General features: G+C 36.2%; 1 protein-coding gene across 6 annotated transcripts in view; it reads right to left on the reverse strand.

The window, feature by feature from the left end:
- Positions 1-22,868, reverse strand: part of MDGA2 (MAM domain containing glycosylphosphatidylinositol anchor 2) — a 783,360-nt gene that overhangs the window by 267,124 nt on the left and 493,368 nt on the right. For all 6 annotated transcript variants that reach the window (XM_070630080.1, XM_070630101.1, XM_070630087.1 and 3 more), the window contains one exon: positions 14,745-14,877. In XM_070630080.1, the coding sequence (XP_070486181.1) occupies positions 14,745-14,877 (133 nt within the window). The remainder of the gene's footprint in view (positions 1-14,744; positions 14,878-22,868) is intronic.

Raw genomic sequence — 22,868 nt, forward strand, 5'->3', positions numbered from 1 at the left:
GAAGCCAAAATAAAGGGCACATGCTCTTTGTGATAAGAGGACCCGTATGCGGATAATTTAATACGGACTTAAAAAATCAGTCGGGGTTTAAGGCTCTTCTGTAAAGGAGGAAGAGCAGCAGCAGAGCAGATAAAGCCATCGCCTCTAAGACCACGTGGTGTTACCTCACATTGACACCTACCGAAGCCTCACCAGAAAGGCAAAGCAAACAAAATGAGAATTCTGCTCTGGTCGCCACAGCTGCTGAGAGGGAGGCAGATGGTATTTCTACAACCAGTATGATGACATAGAGGACCCATGCAAAAGGTATTCTCTTATTGGCCTGGTAAAGATTAGTTTCTGTATTTTTATTACCCATCCTGGGGACACTGTATTATAGTGTTATATTCTGAATCCTTTTAGGATTCTATAACTTCATTTTATAGTAATTTTGGCTAAGGTTGGTTCATAGCTAACCTTGAAGAATAATGTGAAACAGATTTAATTCTGCTGGCCTCTGTCTGGTCCTCTAAACGTCAAGGGGATTCTGTTAAATAATTTCTAAACGATTGCCTAGACCAAATTTCTACCACGATTAGGAAAACATCTAGGTATATAGTCTCCTAATCTTAAGACCCATCTTACTCAGGTTACTCAAATGCCTAAAGTGGTTCCAAGATACAACAATTAGAAATCACATCAGGAGCTTAATTAGCCAGGGCATTGATAGCAACAAAATAAACTTCTGCAAACAGAGGGATAGACCTATGTTTTATTTTAGGAAGTATTATTAATTCAACACATATTTATTAAGTTCCAACTGTGTACCAGGCTCTGTTCCAGGCATCAGAGGTAAGAGAAGAAAACAGACAAAAATCCTGCCCTTGAGGTGTTTGCAATTAGATGGAGACAATGAGAGCCCTTAATACGTGCCGGGCACTCTTCAAAAAGCTTAACATATATTGACTCATTTCATCATATGAGATAGGTGTGGTACCACCTATTGTTTTTATTGCCAGTCTGAAAAACAGTGTAGCTAACTTGCCCATGGTCACATAGGCAGTGGATAGTGGAGCTGGGATCCTAATCTAGACAGTCTGGTGTGAGATGGATACAAAGCACTGCAGATAAACTCCAGAGTGAAATAAAGTTGATACTTTCCAAGCTTTAATTAAATGCCTGATGATATTTATGCCAGAGGAAGAATTGATGCTGCCTCTCTTAACAGAAAGAAGGGATGACATTAATACCATCTGTTATTATATTATAAAAACCTGGGAAGGCAAAAATAAACATGGTTTGCTAGTTAGACTTCCAGAAATCTGTATTATTTAGTACAGAAGGCAAAAAGGACTTGTGAACCACCAAAGTAATAATTTCAAACCCCAAATTCTAAAGCATGTTTGGGAGAAGCTCTGAGGCCATTGCTCAGGTGTGCTCACTGCCAACTTAAATACAACTATGATGGACTCAGGTATTTAAGTTCTCAGATTTCAGGACATAAGGAGGAGGAATTTAAACATGAGAAGGCTTCCTGAGGCAGGAAAATGGAGAACAACAGTGGCAGCTGACAATCTTCCAGTAAGAAAAGAGCAAGAGACACAAGAATATTATCATATGGATTAGTAAGTGTGGTCGCAAAGATAACCTACTAACCATGCCTCCATCTATTCAACAATCACTCCTAAAATGTCAGACAAGGCAGGTGCAATTTTAAAAAGGAAGAGAAGAAGTAATACATCCATATATTTAGATGTTATTTATAAGATTAAAAGAGAAAGAAAAAGAGAGAGACATTTTTGCTAATGCTCCTAAAGTTTGCTATACATACTACTTTGTGAATGACAAAAGTGGTCACATTTTGCTGAATACTGTATGAGACCAAAAGTCAAATAAAATAAATCAAAGCATACAAATCCTACATACATTCATACTTAACACACATGAGCATTATAAGGGTTATTTTCTTTGGATTCTAGAAGCAGTGTCACAGAATAGAACAATAACATCCTGTCTTGATTGTCTGAATTGGGTCACAACCCAGACAAGTTCAGTCATGAGCTCTCCAGCCCTTACCAAGCATCTGGTACCAACCTCACAGCTGGACTTTCTGCTCTAGCCTCCAACGGAGATGTGTGCATCTGAAGATGCTAGAAAGAGGAGTCTAATTCTAGGAGGTGAGGTGCCTGACTAAATTAAGGCCCATCCTCGGAAACCCAAGAAATGTGTAGATTTTGTTTTAAGAAGGGCTAAATATGTCTTTGGGAGATGTTTTCCTTTTACTTAAAGCTATATTAGGTATTTTTTACTATTATGTTTATAATGATATTCCTTCCCAATGGTTAATTAAATTTAAAAAAAGAAAAGAAAGGCAGAACAAGAGAGCATAATTTGTTACAAATAAATGTACCAAAGCAGAGGAATTTGATTCCAAGTTGTGTGCGTGGTTAGGAGCCAATTTACTGGATTGAATTACAAAGCCATAAAACTGTGGTTTACACTGGAGAAAATGACAATTTTAAACCACAGACCTTGTAGTAGGTGTCATTACAGCATCATGTTGACATACTGTAAATACGGACTGCTGCTAACACTGTTATTACAGATCTAATTCCAATAAGAGTCAATTCAAGTCTAACTATTACACTAGTTACATTTCTTATCTTGGGATTTCAGACATTCAAAGAACATTTAAATATTTTGTTGCCATGCTCTAGGACAACAACTGTACATGATAGGGGAGGTATTCATTTTCGAGTAGGATAATACCACAATGTAACATATGTAATGGAACTAAATAAGCTGTACAAAATGGAATGTTGCATAAGGAAAGATGAGAAGCCAATAAAACCCTTTTAATACCACTTTAATACGAAAGATAAAACATTGACTGACTCACTTCTGAATTCAATTCCTATCTACACGTAAGAAATGCGTGTACAGAATGTCCCGCCAATATTTTATTTCTCAAAGCTACTGAAAATATAGTGTTCACATTCTAGTTCTGCTATTTTCAATACAGATTTTGGTAAACCCATATTTACCCATTTTACATGATTAATATGACCTGCTGAAATACCTTTGCCGAGGAAACAAATACTGGCCATTTGTTTTCAATGTTGCATTATTTTGTTTTTCTTCAAGTTTTTAATATTAATACATATTGACTTGCTTATGTAACTCTCCAGCTACTTGAGAATTATATCCATATTACATATTGCTGTGGATCTGTACACATATAATAATGCTTTTCTAAAGCTGTATTCATGTTTACCATTTTACTTAGACACCCAAAACAATGTTTAGCATGCAGACCACTGCACATTAACTGAATTCTCAGGTTCCTTGAAATGAAGTATCACACAGTCATAGTGTAAAATCCATACACTATTTTTACTATTGTAAGAATACAACAGTAGAGTCCATAGTGTCATAAGTCTATATGGATACAGGCCATAGTGTCATAATTCTATATGGATACGGCCCATCATTTCATAATTCTTTATGGATGTGGTCCACAGCGTCACACTTCTATATGGATATGGCCCATAGTATCATAATTCTATACGGATATAGGCCATAGTGTTGTAATTCTATATGGATACAATCCATCATGTCATAATTCTATATGGACACAGCACATAGTGTCATAATTCTATATAGATACAGCCCATAGTGTCATAATTCTATGTGGATATGGCCCATCATGTAGAATTCTATATGGATACAGCCCATCGTGTCATAATTCTGTATGTATGGTCCATAGTGTTGTAATTCTATATGGATACAGTCCATCATGTCACAATTCTATATGGACACAGTGTATAATGTCATAATTGTATATGGATACAGTCCATCATTTCACAATTCTATAGGGACACAGTATATAATATCATAATTCTATATGGATACAGCCCATCATGTCATAATTCTACATGGATATCACAGAAGATTGCTTTTTACTTATGGTTTCAAAATGAAAACGACATGAACATGACAATTTTCATCAGATTGAGCTAACTTTAAAATGAAAGACGATTCACAAATGAGGCAGTACTTTAGTTATTAAGTATTCCTGATCAGGATCAAGAGAATGAGAGAGATATAATAAGAATAGAAGGAGACTGGCCTCCTTTCCTATTTCTTGATCCTCCCCAGCAATTGTCTTAGTGGATTAAATCCCTGAAAAGTTTAACAATAACCCATATTACACTGCTTGTTTTTGCAATAGTTTTGTTCATTTATTCCCTGTTGTGCCTAATTTTTTCTCTTGTCACTTTGGAAATATATATTTTAATTTGCACTTAATATGTGACAATCATTTTGAAAAAAATCTCTTATCTGTTGTTACCTGTTAAGTCAAACTATATGAAATTGCCTGTATCTCACCATTTTAGAACTACACTCTTTTTATTAAAACAAAGCAAACTGATGTTTCTGGGTTTTTCTGAAGAGACAGAACACCACCGGGTGCTGCTTTACTAGGCTGACTGAAAATCCTGCCTCTTGTCTGGTTGAACACAATGTTACAACTCCAAGCCACAGTGAAAACTGAAAGAGTAGCTTCACACAACTGTCACATCTATGCATGCCCCAAATTTCATACCTGGTTTCTTGATAATTTCCATTCTTATCTAAACAGGGTAATAGGTACCATTAATAGAACAAGAAGGCAAGGTTACCATCAACAAATTCCTATTACACAATGTGTCTATCAGAAATCAATAGTGCTGACTTTCCTGCACATTCACTGGACAGTATGCGATTGAAGGATGCGGTCAATAAAGTGCTCAAAGGGTACAATTTAGCAACTGAAGCAGAGTGATCGAAAGGAGCAGACAGAGAGAAATGCTGTTCAAAACATAAACTGAAGCAGATGACTAAACAAGTGGACATACCTATTTTCCAGAGCAATAGAACAGTTGAGACTAAATCAAGAGTATGTTTTTATCAGAAAAGAGAAAAAACTGGCTCTTAGAACAGACTTTGCGGAAAATGGAACCGGAAGGAACAGCTGAAATCCTTGTGATGCTTTGGAAATAAGTGCCACAACAGCAAACCAAAAGTACATGCTGCATCTCTGATACTCTGCTGTCCATTACTTGCCAGCCTGCCGACCTCCTCTCTCCTTCCAGGCCCTGTGACAATACGCTAGATCGCCTACTGCTGTGTAGGTGACTACACGGACCTTCTTCTTTTCAGACTTAATTAAAAGCCCTCATGAACCAATGTGGATTTTTAAAACTATGGCTGGTTGTGGCTCACAGGACTCTATGATACTAACAGGGCCCAAAAGGCTACGTCTTAGACACACCACAGAGCGTTAAATCCACAGAGTGGCTAAAGTCAGAGGATGCTTTAAAAACATGAATATATAGTCTTTTTTTTTTTTTTTTTTTTGTAGGGAAAGATTCACACTGAGCTAACATCTATGGCCAATCTTACTTTTTTTTTTCCTTCCCAAAGCCCCAGTGCATGGTTGTATAGCCTAGTTGTGAGTCATAGTAGTTCTTTTTATGTGAGCTGCCACCACAGCATGGCTACTGAAAGACGGATAGTGTGGTTCCATGACCAGGAGACGAACCTGGGCTGCTGAACTGGTGAGTGCAGAACTTTAACCACTAGGCCATCAGGGCTGGCTTATAAATATGTTAGCATGAAGTTTTAATAGCAATCTGTGTATTTCATCATATCTGAATGTCAGGGGGAAAAGCATACATTTATGGCTCACCCAACGTAGAGTTGTTTACATTTTACCTGTTCTTTAAGTTGGAAAATATAGTCTACAACTGTTTTTTGATAAGATAATAATCAACTGCTATTTTCTTAATAACGTTTTTTTTTTTTTTTTTTGAGGAAGATTCGCCCTGAGCTAACATCTGCCACCAATCCTGCTCTTTTTGCTGAGGAAGATTGGCCCTGAGCTAACACCCATGCCCATCTTCCTCTATTTCATTCCTAACAAAATTTTTTTTAAAAAATGTATATTTGCCTGCTACTAATTAGTATGCTTGATTTTAAGAAAGGGTAAGAACATAAATTGTTTAGATTTCCTCATTATAGAAGTAAATATAATACAAAAAGGCTTTATAAAGTCCAGCTAAACTAGAGTGATATACATACTCACTACTAACGTGTATATTAGTAATATGATAATTTGCATTCAATGAGTACACAATATTTGATTTTCACTTATTTTTCCCACTATGGAGAAAAATCTGGAATTTAGCTGTGATTTACTATTTCTGCTGGAAAGTATAGACTAGTAGAGTCTATCACCGATGCTTTCAACTAAATAAAAAGAAAAAAGAAAATCAAAAGGCTAAAGGAGATCTTGGAAATCCTCATTGCTTTCTTCACAAAGGTTATGTTTTTAATCTAACAATTACCAGTACCATAAAACTAAGAGCCTTCCCTTTGCCAGGGAACATCGTCTTTAAATATCACCTTTAAATATCATCTCATTTAATCTTTCCAACATGCAGAACGAGGCAAGGTTCTTCAGGAAAACTGACACTCTGAAGTGCCTTAGAGCTTGAAGGAGAACAGGGCCATGGACGCATCTTCTCTTGAGTGAGACTAAAGGCCTCCTGCCTGTGACTTTTGTATAGGAAATATTGAGAGAATGATGTTTGCAAAGATTCCCTTGAATAGGTGCGTTAGGTCCAGAGATTATTTATTGGCTACAGTTTTTCTTGAATAGTAACATCAGCTCCATGTATAAAAAGACAACAGCACAACGAGGTGTTAATCTCCTCAAATTCTGTAATCCTGAACCTTGCTTGCTTGGACCTTGGGGCTCAAGAGGAGCTGTGTACATAACGGTTGCATCTACTTCTTTGCAGCCACCTCATTTAGGTTTTTGTTGTTATTGATGTTATCTTGCAAATAAAAATGAAATCTTAGAATGAATGTTCTCTTCCCATAAATCTGAAGCCTGCCTCAGAGCACATTATCAACAAGACTTAGCAGAAAAGCAATTTTAAAGAGTTGAAGGAATTGGCCACATCACTGTACAGTGGGGAGGGCCAAGATCCACACCCAGGTCTTTCTCACAGATGTTTCTTTATGGAGAGTTGCTTAAGGCTGTAATTTCAGCAACATTAATAATTGGCATTAAGACTAGTATTTTATATGGAGGAAGGCTGGATCGTAGATTTAGATCATTGGGTGATCAATCATACTGGTTTGCCTGGGATTAAAGGGTTTCCAGGATGTGGAACTTTCATTGAGTCTAGGACAAACTGTGATGGTTGGTGACCTCAGAGATGATCCTTGATAGAATATATCCTAGGATTTGGAGTGAATAAGTAATGGGATTAGCTACATGCATTTATGGAAATTATTGTTTCTTCAGCACGAGAGCTAGTAATCTGTAAAGTCAAATTTGTCAGTGAATGACAATGGAGATATTCTATACCACAAGTTATGAGTGCCAATCTCAACAACCACGAAGGAAGCCTAAAATGCACTTCTAGCGATTGAATTATTATCTATAATAATACAATTCTTAGAAGTTTCGCTAGAATAATACAAGCTTGAAAAGTACTAAGTCATGGCCCACAAATTCATAACCTAGAAGCAGTGTAAAATTAAAACTTAACTCTTTTCAGGGATATAAAAAATTCTAATTCTTTAATTTAGCATATCCTCTGTCAACCTTCTGAAAGAAATACTATAAAACACATGGTTTGAACTTTTGTACTCTTATCAATAACTTTTAGATTGTTCACTTATAATCATAGTCTAGTAGTGTATGAAGAATAACAACTAAAGTTCGAAAAATCTGACACTGAATTATTGACTAAAACACAGAATGTTTGATATGCTCCAAATATTTGTGTTAAGTTGTGAGACAACATTTCAACAATTTACATCCCTTTCAGTAAATATGATAACACCGTCTTTCATTTGATTAACAGAGTTTTTTATCTTCTTCTGTGTTTAGTTGTCCACTGTGTCTGGGTTATGATGTCTTCTGGGAGAATTAATAGTCTATGAAGAATATTTTATATAAGAACTCATAGTCTAAGAATAACCTTGGAAATAATGAACCTGAAAAACTCATGGCTAGGACAACAAAATGCACAGGTGTAGGGAGATCCCAGCAACATGCAAACTTCCTGTTACTATGGTAATGGAATTTTGGAAAATCTGGGTCACCTTGTTGCTTTGGAAACAGCCTCAGAAAGACCAAAGTTGAAGCCCCATAATGACCATTGCTTCTGTCTCCAGATTCCTGGCACACTCATCGCCTATATTTTCACATTTTTGAAGCTACGTTAATGAGAATAGGGCATATACAAGTTCAACGCCCTTAGTAAATGACTGAGCTCTCAGCTGAAGAATCTGTTGAATATCAACAAATTGCAAGTTTCTTCAATTTTCCTTACATGCCGCTATTAATTTCACAAACTAATATTTTTTATTTCTGTTAAACGTTTCTGCCAATAATAGTTTAGATGGAAATATGTCAGAACATGTATTCATTTCTATAGATTTTTCTGAGAAGTATTAATATTTAATTTACCCACGGATAATAGTAAGTCATAAAATGATTATGAATTTATTTCAAGATTAGTCATCAATGGTTGAAGCTATAGACGCTATCCTAGCAAAAATCCTCAGGTTCTTGTCATTATCTCAGCATGACTGCTGATGATATCAATTTTATCCATTCTTTCTATTATCTAGGTTAACAACCCAATTATAACTACTATTTATTGTATATACTATGCACCAGATACATTTAAAAAAGTTTTTGATTCAATACCATTTACAGCCTGCAAAACCAAATACCATGGGTCTTTGTGTCATCCCCATTGTAGGGAGGGGAAAAAGAAGCTTAGAAAAACTAAGCAGCATCTCCAAGGTCAGAAAACCAAAATCGGACGCTTAGACTTGTGAATTTCAAAATCCATGCAAAACAGTTACAGGAAACATCTCATTCTATAACGATGGCATATCAACAATATTCTAATAACATTTTTTTGTGTTCTGTTGGTGTCTCTGGTAGTAAACACTGTTGCTTAGAAAACCTTAATTATCTATGGTAAATCTATTAAGGCATTCATATTCCCAATACTTTTGTGCAAGAGAAGATGATTTCTTGGGTTTTTTTCTTTCTGCTGTTTTTTCTTCTGTTTAACATACCAACTTCTCCATCATAAAAAAGAAAATCAGAAAAAAAAATGCACAGGTTCGCTGATACATCATTTGTGATCCTTTTTCAATATTTTGACCATGCTTTAGAAATTCATAATGATACTATTACAAAAGTGATGTTTGGTTCTCACTGAAGTTTCATTTTGCCCCCTTCCTTTACAGCTGCTTCTTTCCTATTTCCCCAGAGCCAAGAATATAGGGCCACAAATGCTCACAATGCAGTTCCCTCTTTAACTTCAGATTCTACTGAAGAATAGGCTCCTTTTTTAAAATGGCTGACTCATTTTCCTGCTTTGATTTAACATATAAACTTATAGCTGAAATTTAAAAGGAAAAAGAATCCTAAATGCAAAGGCCACTTTTCAGTCATTTGAAAGTGTTATGGACCGAACTCTGTTCCTCCAGAATTCATTTGTTGCAGCCCTACTCTCAATGTGACTGTATTTGGAGATGGGGTTTTTTGGGAGGTAATTAAGGTTCAGTGAGGTCATAAGATTGGAACTCTCTAATCTGATAGGGCTGGTGTCTTTATACGAGAAGGAAGAGGCACTGGAGTGGGGAGCTCAGTCACTCTCTCCCTCCGTGAACCACAGAGGAAAGGCCACAAAGAGGAGGCAGCTGTCTACAAGCCAGGAAAGAGAGGCCTCCCCAGAAATCAACCATGGCAGTACCTTAGCCTGAGACTTGTAGCCTCTAGACTGTGAAAACATCACTTTCTGTTGTTTAAGCCACCAGTCTGGGTATTCTGTCATGGCAGCCCGAGCAGACTCACCCATGAAGTCATTGTATTTGCACCATGCATTTCTTACAAACCTAGACAATCTTTTTTCAAAGCTGTGATTATTGGTGAAATAACATATGTAAGTTCTAATAAATGGTGCTACTGATTGCCTAGGTGCTGTGGAGGTCACCTAAAGGCAAGATACTCAAATATCCACATGGCTAAAAGAAAACTGCATGAGCTTAGTACTCAGGTGCAGATCACAGCAAAATTTCTACTGCCCCTTCTTTTTGCACTTAAACTGGCTATCTATAATGGGCATTCCATTTTGCAAAAGGAAGTGTTTATGTATTTTTGTTTCATATCCACAGCTATTCCTATAAAACTCCTATAACTGAAATATTATTTTATTTCTCATAACACTTAGATAAGTTAAATTCCTCTAAACAGAGGAGAGAACTACCGTGTGAATAGATCTCAGCATACAAAAAGTTTTCTATGGAGGGTCACAGTAATTGGTTGGTGTTCATATTACAACTTCCCTACGAGTTATATAAAATACTAGGAACAGCTAATGGTTATCTAACCTAGACAACAGAGGTGTTTCCTAACCTTTATTTTCTTCCGTGATAATTTATTGAGACAGATTGGAGGAGAAAAGAAGAAGAAAGAGAGAAATAAGGGAGAGAGGGAGAAAGAAGAGAGACAAAGGCTTTCTCCTATTTCTATAGTCAGTCATACTTTGCAACCACTTGGTTCCAAGATGTAATACACATTTAAGGAAGACATTTAATTAGATAATTTTTGTAAATGCTAAGTTTGAGCAGACTGAATCAAAGAATCTATATAATTAAGTAAAATTAGCCCCACCTACCCCATTTCTTTATAGAATTCATCATAGTCTCACAAGCAGGTAAAAAATATGTTTTTCATCCTAATATAAGTAACCTAACTTAATTCCTATTTGCTTTTGAAATCATGAGACATCAAAGTGTAAGTGCATAAAATATATTAAAATAAATTAAATTTGTTTTATCATAATTCCTATGTGCCCTCATGTTAGAAATACACATAATCTGAGAAATTTAAAATGGTTTATATTTAAAATTACCATAATTATGATAATTTTAAAACACATCTATATTTATTAACATTCTAAATTTACAAATCTTAACAGGTTCATTTTAACAAACTATGAAAAATACGGCTACATTAAAAATTTACCAATCAAGAGCAAATGTACTTTCTCTGTTGAATGGGGGTAGAACAGCAGAAACAACATTGAAACTCTACTATAGCCTTATGTCAATTGGTCAGGGAGTGTGCATGCCACAAAATAAATAAATATAACACTTTATGTTTTGTACAATTCCATGGATCGCCATGATGCAGTCTACGACAGCTAGATTAGGTACGATAAATAATGAGACTTCTGTGACAGGAGATTTTTCATAGCATGTCAAGTAATCAACAGGGTCAACAAGTGACTAGACACTCCGTGGCAGACACACAATTATGAGCTCTACTCTAATGCCAGCTCAGAGTAGGAAAGTTAAGAAAACACATCATTGGTAAATCCATAGATGGCACCGACTTTTAAAATGACACCTAGGTACTGCTTTTCTATGTGGTTCTAGAAAACTGATTTTTATTAACAAAAGTTCCTGTTCACAAAATGGAAGGGTTCATGGAAAAATCTGACAACAAAGACAGTGTTTGTTTTCCAAAGAGATTACTTATGCTTGTTTAAAGTGTGTACATTGCCCAGTCATTCCCCAAAAGGTTTAATTCAGCAGGTAAGGGATGGGCCCAGGAAATCATAGTCTATGATGCAGTTGTTCTGCCGGAAAAACTTTTAGAAATTCTTGCCACAGCAGACATTGTGTTCGTCTTCAAATGCTGTGTCACTTTGGCATTGTGTAAATCAGGTCAACAGATTGATGGCACTTTCAAAATTTATTTGTACCAAAAATACATTAATTAGTCAATTATTTGATCTCCCTTACAAAAATTATTTCCAAAGTTTCACTTTCGTGAACTGATTGATTTACAGATGAGATTAACCAAATTATAATATTTATAACAGAATATTCTCTCCCTCAATAAATTACACATCTTCCTTGAAGTTTTGCAAACCAAGAGTTAAGAATCTGAGCACTTTATGTCATTTAGAGATTCACAAGAGTGAAAACCAAAGGAGCACCTGAGTCTCACAGTGATGATGTTAATGCTGACTTACGATCTTCTTCAGTGTCAGGAAAGCAATGAACTAGCCCATATGCACTTATTCGTCAGTTTATAGACCTGTTTGCATGAAGATGCTGAAGGCCTAATTTATTCCCGGTGCACTTGGAGAGCAACCTCAACGATTTCACCTGTTTGAAATGCACAGACTTTTCCAGCTTTGAGCCCCACCAGACGGGAGAAGTGTTGAAGCAAACCTGGTTGGAATAAGTAAAGCCCCAGGCCCGGGACGTGCCTGATTATAGTCACTGAAGAGTCCCACATGGTGCGCGCTCATATTTTTAAACTCAATTATTTACAATAACTCTAATACTCATTTTGTACTGAACATCAATTTAAAATTTGTGGGCAATAATTTATAAAAGGCGATAATAGGTTATTTTGCTTGCTCGGTCTAGATATACGGTATGTTAGCCTGAAAAATAAAGAACGAAAGAGAAAACTGAAGGGTTAAATAAAACAACCACCTGGCAGTGCTCCTGTGCTCCCCATAGGACAGAGTCAAGCCTCTGTTTTCTGGGCTGGCAACTGTTAAAAATCACCTCAGAAATAGTCACTCAGCTGCTTTAGGGGACCTCAGGAACTTGGAAGTCTATCACTTCTCTTGGTAATCTCCTTTCAGCCATGAGATAAGAAGTCCTTATGCATTCCTAATAAAATGCTCTGGCTGAGAATTAAGTTCATTTTCCTCAGCTCCACAACACTTTTGAATAGCTAGTCAGTCTCCTATTTAAAATAACTCTACAAACATTGGGATCAACCTTGTCCCCATCCTTTGTTAGCTGTGGGACCTTGGGAAATAAAACCATACATTTCTGCAGCATGAAAATATTAAATATAATTTTACTGTAGCTCTTAGTCTCTAAAGAAGTTTTGTTTATGTTGATATCGTTCATTCTCAAAACAACCCAATGAGGATATTTTGATGGCTTCAGGCCAAGTTTGTTATGCTTCAGATGATAGAAAAAGACATGATAAAAAACATCCACCTACTTACATCCCAGGGGTTATAAAGATAAATGGAGATAATAAACATGAAATACTTTTAAAATTAATAATGCACTGCTCAAGTGCAAGGTGGTAACATAAGTACTAATATATCCACTATTTTGTTCTTCCTTATCCCACTGCAAGGCCTTTACCCATCCCACAGGACCTACATCCATTTTATTTTTACTTTTTCTCTCAGGATAATGTGGCTTTTAAAAATACATTAAAGAAGCTAAGAAAAAGAAAATTAGCTATAGTAATTCACAAAGTATTTCATGCCAAAAAGAAAAACATAATCATACCCAGTTCTTATACGTGAATCTCTCATTTTTATTTCTCAATATTCTATTTATTCTTTTTTAAGTGGTGAGATTATTAATTTTTATGTCTTAAGCCCACTAAGCTTTTATATTTTTACTTTTTTCTGCAGCATAGTTTCCATCAAGTCTTTCTCATCCTTATCGGTAAAATTTATTTTTCTCCCCCTACATTCTTCTTTTACTTTCCTCTAATGACTTTCATCTGGTACACAGTAGAGTTTAAGGCAATTTACATTTTAGCCAATATCTCTACGCCTATTATTGCTGACCCATAATAGGAACTCAATAAGTTTCTGATGAATAACTGAATGAAAAAATAAAAGAATGAGCCTTTCAAAATTTCAACAACATGATAAAACATGTGTTGACGAATCAACGTGTAAGCACACATTTTTTTTCATCTTTCAGTAAAGTCCTAGGTTTAATCTTCTCACCAGATGAGCCGGATAGAGTTGCTGACTAGCTCTTTGTTGGAAGAACCAACAAAGTGTATTCCACACGCTTTACGAGTTCATGAAAAACTGAGGAAAAGAAGAGGGAAGGGATTTGCTCAGCCAGATCCAAGAACTAGGAAGTGGCAGATTCAGGACCTAAAGCGAAGCCCGCAAAAGCCCACGCTTTTCCAGGTTTTGTTAATGGGAGAAGGGCTTTTACAACTCTTTATTTTAATATATTTAATAGTAAAAATGTATATTAATTGCCACTGAAAGTTTCCCCAAATCAGTTCAGATTCTGATTTATTAAGGTGATGCTTCATTCATTATCATACAAAAGATAGTTCATTCACGTGCTCTCTCTTTGCTCTCTCACTGGCAATTTCTTCTCACTCTGTTCACAGTGATTCTGTCTATATCACCAATCATGGGCTAACTTAAACTAGAGTCTTGCTAATGTTTTGACATTTTCTACAAAAACACTTTCCTAAAAACACCTACCTGAAATTACCAATTAGCTTTCTTGACTTGAAACAGAGTAAAAGAAAGGTTCTTTCACTTGGCTTTGGAATCACAAAACACTGGCAGCAATTTAGATCATAAATTTTGATTTCTTTGAATAGGATACAAGCTTGCTTGTGACACTTATGAATACAATATTTTAAGGAACTATAATTTTGCATGCTATATAAACAAACATATTACATGGGAGTGTGTTGCAATTATATTTTACCAAAAGCTTTTCAGACATCACAGAATTTTCTGGGGAACAAAAGGTGCCTTGTTCCCACATATATGATAGCAATCACGTGGTCTATAAGAAGCTTACAAAGACTTTTTTAACATTACTTGTGGATAAGAGACATAAACGATTCAGAGAGAGGGCCATACCCGTTTTGTTGGAAAGTCTAAATGACACCATCTTATCAGGAATATTACAGACATTCCTCACTGAGGCAGTGCAGCTGTAATTAGCATAGTCCTGAGGGCGAAGATTCTTGAGTTTTAAGATCTTTGTTTCACCCTGAAAATGTAGAAAAGGTCATTAGAAAAAGCCAATGGTAACCAAAGTGAATGAATTAATCATGGCATTATATTGTATTAAATCTTATCATGATTAGAATATAATGGACTGTCTTATTCTTTTAAGGAAATGACCTAAATTAAAAAAAACACACACACACACTGCATTTAAAAATACTATTGTAACGTGCCTGGAGATAAAAACTAATAGACTACAATGAAAATTCATAGCGTTTTCTTTGCAAACTAGCTTCCTAGGGGGAAAAAAATCTATTTCTAGTGGTAGTTATGCAAATTATTATGCAAAGATCAGAACAGTGTACTTAATAATGGAGTTTATTCAACAAACATTGCAATCTATGCAGACTTCAACATGAAATGTTATGAAAGAAAAGGATTCTGAGGAAGAGCCAATAAACGGAGCAGTGTTGGCAGAACAAAGTTAATGAAGTCAACCTAATGATAGATAACTAAATGTATATACATAGGTATTTTGGTGTATGGCTCAACCGCAGATGACACATCTAAAACCGCATTAAAGAAGCATGCATGAACATTTCTACATTATTATTGTTCTTGTTACTTCACGTTCAGGAGTTAAAGGTCCTGGTCTCCCAGGTAAGTCTGCAAAATTGCAAATACACTTAAAGCAAGCAAGTGGCCAGAAATATCTTACAAGCTCTTGATGAGCCAGGAAAGACCATGTAAAACAGTGAAATTGTTCAAAGGTAAAAAGAACAACATTGAAAAGAAAAACCTCCTGCCCAATTCAAATTAGGTCTCCTGGGATTTCTTTACCTTCTAAAGTCATTAATGCACCTTCTCAAAATACTTCCTCATACGTAACTTACTCATCGAGAAGGTACAACAGCATCCCAAAGGTTTCACATTTGGTGCAGCTATTTTCAAATTGTTAATTTTTTCCAGATAATATCTATATGGAACAACGTGTTTCTTATATCTTACTTAAGTAGCATCACTCGCATCCTAAAAATTGCAATACTTCCATACTCTCTTCAGGAGGATGGAATACTTAGTGACTTTATGTAAAGACTCTGCCTGTTCATTTGCAAAAAACAAAGCTTGTCCACACTCAGGCAGGCAGAGTTTTCCACACGTGTCAGGTGAATCTCTCCTTCAGTGTGCACCGGCTCTGCAGCCATGATTCCCCTCATTCGCTCGAAAAATTTAGTCTTAAAACAGTCACACCTCTAGCATTTTCCTCAGTGGGGTAAACAACAATCTCTTATCTTTTAATTTTTCTTTAGGAAACACATTGTATTTCTTCTATACAAACAAATGCAAATACACCTCACACAAATGTACACAGAGTCAGCGTGTGTGTTTCTAGAATTTATATTTGAAGCACGTTCTCAGTGTATCACAGAGCTCTCATTTATATTGACTATATGGGCAGCCTAGAAAAGTGTGCTTAGTTAAAAAGCATGGTTTAAAGAAAATGTTACACCAGAACCAGCTGACTCACACAATTTTTGAAAGAGATGATACATCTTACCCTCCTACCTCTGTGACTGTTATCGCTACATTTCTTCACTTTTTTCCCCGCCTCTCAATACTTAACTGTTGATATTCCATGGAACTCTATTTGTTCCACAGTCAACCTCACTTTATAAAACTCCCCTTGGTGTTCTGATCCTCACTGATGAATTTCTACTACAAACCCTAATTTCCTGCCCTCCTCCTCAAGTCTGTTTCCTGAATCCAGAATTCTCCCTCAAGTTTCAGATGCACATGCCAAATTGTTACATCAGTATACCCATTTTGAAGTCTCACAGACACCTAAAACTCGACACACCCTAAATTGAACCTCAGCCTATTCCTCTACATCTACTCTTCCTTCTGTAATAAAAGGAAACCTAGACTTTCAAGGATTACTTCTCATTCACATTTTCAGCATCTCCTTCTCAGTGAGATCCTTTTATTGAACTTTAAACAGGGTCAACCTTGACCACTCTTTTTATTTATTTTTAAACTGAACGCTCTAAATCATGTGTTCAGCTGAGAAATTCCTGATTGTGCTTAGCACCGTTTAAGAATGCAAGCAATCACATGACCTAATCCAGAACCAGGATTTTTCTTAATATGCAAATCTGATCACACCATTTCTCTGCTTAAATCACATGAATGACTTGCTTTTGTTCTAAAAAATAAACACAACAGCTATTAGCGTATGATCTCCATTCTACACGATCTGCATTCTCCTTGCCTGCCCAGTCTTATCTCATTCTCTTAGCACCTTGTGCACATCCAGCTTCCTTCCGCTACAGACCCTTTGCACATGCCTGGCTCTTCGTTTCTGTATTTCTAATCAATTTCATTTCAGTTTTAAATCCCAACACTCCTCACTTCCACAGGTAAGCCTTTCCTCCCCGTCTGGAGAAGGAGGAATCTCTTTTCATGAAATCTGCTTATATCCTTTTATGACACAGTCTCACTTTCCCATTTCTTTTGGTAATGGATTTATTTTCTGCCAGACTCCTCCCCTTGCCAGTAAGTACCTGTCTTGCTCTGAGCACGGTGTTCCAAGCACCTAGCACAGGACTTAGCATAGGAGGACACTTTAAATGAACACTGTTCAATTGAAAGTACTATAATTACCTATCCTTCACCACTCAGGGCTTTGCTTTATACATATTTATTTTTCCGGAATCTGCTAGGCACTTGATATGAACTCAGTAGATATGAATATATGTAGTCAATATTCTAAAAGCAATCATACACTGATTACAATTCTCGAATATATACAAAGGATGAACAGCGTCATTTTGATACATAGTTAATGATAAAGTCCCTTTATTCTCCTAGAGTTAATTATATTCTGCCAGCAATTCTTGTTTCTGTTTCCACTGACAAATTATTCTGTAATCCATATTTTCTGGATACTATTTCAACACCCCACTGAAATTGTACCTTCTGATGTCATTAATGATGCTTTTGTGTTTGAATTCAATAAATATTGCTTTTTTATGGTTCTCTAATTCTCTGCTTATTTCTAATACTTTAGATTACCAATGCAACTTTGACAGCCCCTTGTGTGTAGGTAATTAATTATAAATATAATAATTTCATCACTTCTTGGTTGATTTCCATTTCATTTTCTATCTATTGTACAAATTTTAGTCTGTAATCTTCTACTAATATACTCCTAGTGGAATCTGATCATTATCCTAGTTTCAATTAGCATCTATGTATAGACATCTGACAAATCTCTAAACAACAACAACAAAAATCACACTTGAAAAAAACCACCAATAGTATGGTAATCAGTAAAATCCTGCTTTTCCAAATTTTTCCTGTAGTTTTAGTTACAATGTTTGCTAGCAATTACACTCTTGCACTTGCATTTTTCTTCCTCTGGATCTCTTGAGATAATCTACCCTGGTTTCCTAATTCTCTTTGACCGTTCTTTCTCTTGCTGTTGTTCATTTGTTGACTTCTCTCATTCCCGCATTACCCAACCCCACAAGAAGGTGCACTTCATACTTTGCCAGTGGCAACGTTAGACCTGTCTCTTCTGTTTCTAGGCCATAGTTTTCTGTCTCTTGGTTCTCCCCTTAATCTCTGTGTGTGTGTCCTTTCCCACGTCTCTATCTGCACCTTGGACCTCTAGCCCCGTCTCATGTTCTCTGATAATGGCCTGATGGAGATTTTCATCAGTGGGGCCGACAATGGCATATGACGCTCGATGAGTGCACTGTTCCACTCACTCACACAGAGCACCACTGCAGACAAATTTTCTCTTCTGATATTGTTAGTTTTTCAGGATAGCCCCCATCATTCTCCCCATAATCCAGACTGAGAACTCATGTCCTCATCCCTCTTCACCGTTTCTCATCAGCCTACAGTCAATGGCATCGAGTGCTTTAGATTAGTCTTGGATTTTCCTTCCACAAATGGCCTTTGCTTCCAATCCCATAGGCATCATGTTTGCTTTAGATCCTCATCCTCCATTGAGTTAACAAATATTGCTTGAGTACCTCTTTTGGCTAAGGTGGTGTACTGCCCGCTGTGGAGGACGGCAGCTCTCCTTCATCCTAATCGTTCTGTGTGCTGCCAACAGGCACGCCTTCGTCGTGTCATTTCCACCCTAGAAAACCCTAGGCAACTCTCCTTCTCTGAAAGCCCATTTAGCGTGTCATTTGAAACTCTGCGCAGTCTAAGGAAAATTACTTTTTCCTTATTCCCTACACAAACTCTTTAGTCTCATCAAATTAGTTTCCTCACTATTTTGAGGTATCTCTTTACAATTTCCAACTCTGCTATTTTTTAAGAAAACACTCCTTACCTCTTGATATGAATCTTTTTCTGTTCCCATCTGAATGTAAGTGCAGTTCAAAAAAATCTGTACATACTCTGTAAAGTCTTTTCTGACCTCCTAAATTAGAAGGGAATTCTACTCCTTTGGAAGTTCTATTGCATTTTTATACCATAACATCTATTTATAGCTCACTACTTAGTGTTTGGTTATGAGCGATCATTCAATGTGTTGACTTAGGTTCCATAACTGAGTCATGAGGCCCCAGGAGCAGAGCATCCTGTACCTCTCACCACACCTTGTAGGGAGCGTTTCAGATCCATTGCTCAATAAATATTTGTTGTACTGACAGGATACACCTAAAGTGTGGTCTTTCCACCCATCATATTCTCCAAAGAGAAATGCAGTCATAATATATAATCATAATGACTTTTAAAAATAAAAGATATAAAAATATAAAATCTATAAAAATTAGACTTTGTTTTTCCTCACTAAGTGCTCTGTCCTTGACTTATATCATTATTTCTTGTATCATCCTCATTTTTCAGTCTTTTCTACACAACGTGTCACATTAATAATCACTCAGAAACTGTCTGATTTCTTCTTTGTAATTTTTCTACCTTTAAATATTTGCAGTTGGACTACTAGACCAGGTCCATGGTCAACTCTTGTGCTTCTCCCTGCTCTTTGTAAAAAATAAAAATTATACCATAGAAAGTCAATTCCTTTCAACTTTATCCTGGCCATGGCACTTCCTGTCTATCACATTTTAAGAAATAGCTTTAAAATTAACTACAACCATAAAGTGGATGACCTGCTCAAAGTTCTGTTTTTCCATCTTCATGCTACTAAGAGGGGAACAATCTCTTCTGCAAAAGCTCATCAAGCTGTACCCTTAGGTTTCAGGTACTTTTCTCTACGTATATCACACTTCAACAAAACACATTTATACAAAATTAACTATAGCCTTATTTCAGTGAACAGATAATCATACAGTGCAGACTCCACGCAAGTACTTTCCAAATGCTGGGAACACAGAGAGAAAGACATGGAGCTTTATGTGTTTGGAACCATAAATATCTAAACAGGACAGAGAATGATCTATAAAAGTACTAAGAGCTGCCAAGTAAATCAAACAAGACAACGTGATAGAAAGAAATGGGGATGTGGTAAGGTGCTTGACATAGGACACGCTGGGGGGCTGGGAGGCATCTCTAAGGAGGTCACATCTGAGCTGACACTTGAATAACTGGAAGGCTATTTGGAAGGGAGTGACACAGTGTGGTACACATAGAGGGAACCATGACTGAGGAGACCTTGATATGGTAGTAAGGCTGACCTGTTGAACGAGTAGATAGAAAATCAATATGACTGGAGTGTAGAGCAATGAGAAGCATGGAATGACATAAAATTGTGGCATTTGGAAGAGATCATATTAGATGGGCTATTAGAGGAGGTTTCGATTTATTCCAACACTACTTATTCTGTGTTTAATGCCACGTGCCTCATCTATCCGTTTTTTTTCCACCAAGGCTTGCCTTCTCTTTTTGGGAAATATCTTAAACATGATTTTTATCTACCATAACTGTCTACTCCACCAAACGACACACAACCCCTCATTCACTTTGAATATTACTAGACAGCCATTATTTCAAGAAAGAGTTTTCAAACTAAAAGCTCTTTCCTCTGAGACAATCTCTAAAACTGTGTTCTTCCTACATGTTTTCTCCTTTATTTTCTGAGTTAATATCTTTTGTCTATTTATATCAGTAATATTTCTTTATATGTTTACACATGTTTCCTGCCATTTACATTATATATTTGTATTGGCCCTTCCTTTTCCATTATATGAGATAACTTCACTTCAAATTCCATCTCTGCCATTTGTGCAGTGCACGCTGCCAGCTCAGCAGAGACTGGCGACTAGAAGAGACAAGGGCCAACTTGTTGTCTTATACATAATGAGTTTTCACTAAATATTGTTCAACCATATTTACTCTATTAGTAGTAACAGGAACAAAAAAAATCTTAACATTAGGGTAGGCTGAAAGATAGATTTATGAGGCAGAGTTAGGGGCCATCCATAGAAGAACTGAACAGTCAGTTATGAACAAGAGAATGTAAATGAAAAGCAAACCCCAAGGGAAATACTGAAGACAACCAGGTACATCTGAAACACCAGGCATGAAGCTCCGGTCACAAAATTACAGAGGTCACTTTTCTAATGGATGTGTTCTTGAAATGTCTTGTGTATCTAAGTTTTGGTGCTCAGGAAAGCTGCCAGTGTTTATGTCCAAAAGTATAGAATATAAATTGGAGAGTAATATTGAAATTTTAAGGCTTAAAAAGAGAATTCACACTACCCTTTGAGATGATTCTCACACTTTAAAGACCAAGTATGGCCTAATAAATATAAAGGTTTGCACACAGTGTATCCTAGTTAATTCTATGCAGAACAGCGTAGCCAAACAGGCAAATGAGAAGGACAGATAAATAGAAAAATAACTTTTACTGTGAACTCTACATCCGCAATTTCCCAAGGGTTCAGCTATCATGGGAATGGAGAGTTACAGTGGGTGAGCTAAGATGATTTTTCTTGTAGTTAGAAAACAAGGTACCAAGATGTGTGAACCTACAGGACAGTCACCTAAGCTAACACATAAGATTACTCTACACTGCACGTCAGAGAGGGGGGGGGATACCACAGACAGTCTACCGAAGGAACGCAGACAGTAACAGGCGTAGGGCGGGAGAATTTGAACCTTGCCCACTTAAGTAATTCACTACATTCAGGCAACGGTGAGGGCATCCAGGCTGACCCACTTCCTCTCAATAAACAGCTCCCAAAGCCCAGAATACTTTCAAAAAATATAGCATAATGCATAACAAAACAGAATATCAATATATGTGTGCACATATATATGCTAACAAATGGCATTTATGTGTACATTTAAATATATATGTATATATATTTACAATGATTTAGACTTTACTACTTATAACTTTTATCACATAACATTATTTTCTTACTCATATAAATTTAATATTCTGTGATATTGGAAAGCTTTTTGCATGTGAATTTCCCTGATTTCTAAAAAGAAATTTTCAGTTGATTATTGTCTAATTGTATAATTAGTCTAATTAGCCTAATTATAACTAATTATGCAATGGATGTAAATATGTTCAGTCTTGTAATTAGACGGTGTAATTACAATACACAAGATGATGTCATGAACATCCTTACTAAAGTTTTAGAAAAACAGCAAAAGTAAGTGTAGTTCGTAAAATTTGAGTACATGTTTCCACGACATTCACAAAACTATCTGCAACACCTATATTTAAGCTTGCAAAGCTACTTTTTTTTTAAATAAAAGAAATAAAAGGAAGGTATTCTATATATTAGGCAGTGGCCCTCACCAGTGTTGACATTGTCTAGTGAAATAATACCCATAGCCTCAAGCAGTATTTCCATTTTACTTATAAAATAAATTGGAACTTTCTTTTAATATTTACTTTCAGATATCAGTAAAACAAACACTTTCAATTCCACTTTTTTTTTGTAGCTGTCATGAATAATTTATTATGAAGTTAGATAACAATATATGCTAGCCTACATCTTCACTATCAAGTGACTGAAAGTATGAAAAGCATAATTATTCTTCTTAGACTTATTACATCATATGCTTATCAATTCATATCAGCCTGAGGAACACAGA

This window comes from Equus przewalskii, chromosome 1 (assembly GCF_037783145.1).
Source record: "Equus przewalskii isolate Varuska chromosome 1, EquPr2, whole genome shotgun sequence".
Taxonomy (NCBI): domain Eukaryota; kingdom Metazoa; phylum Chordata; class Mammalia; order Perissodactyla; family Equidae; genus Equus; species Equus przewalskii.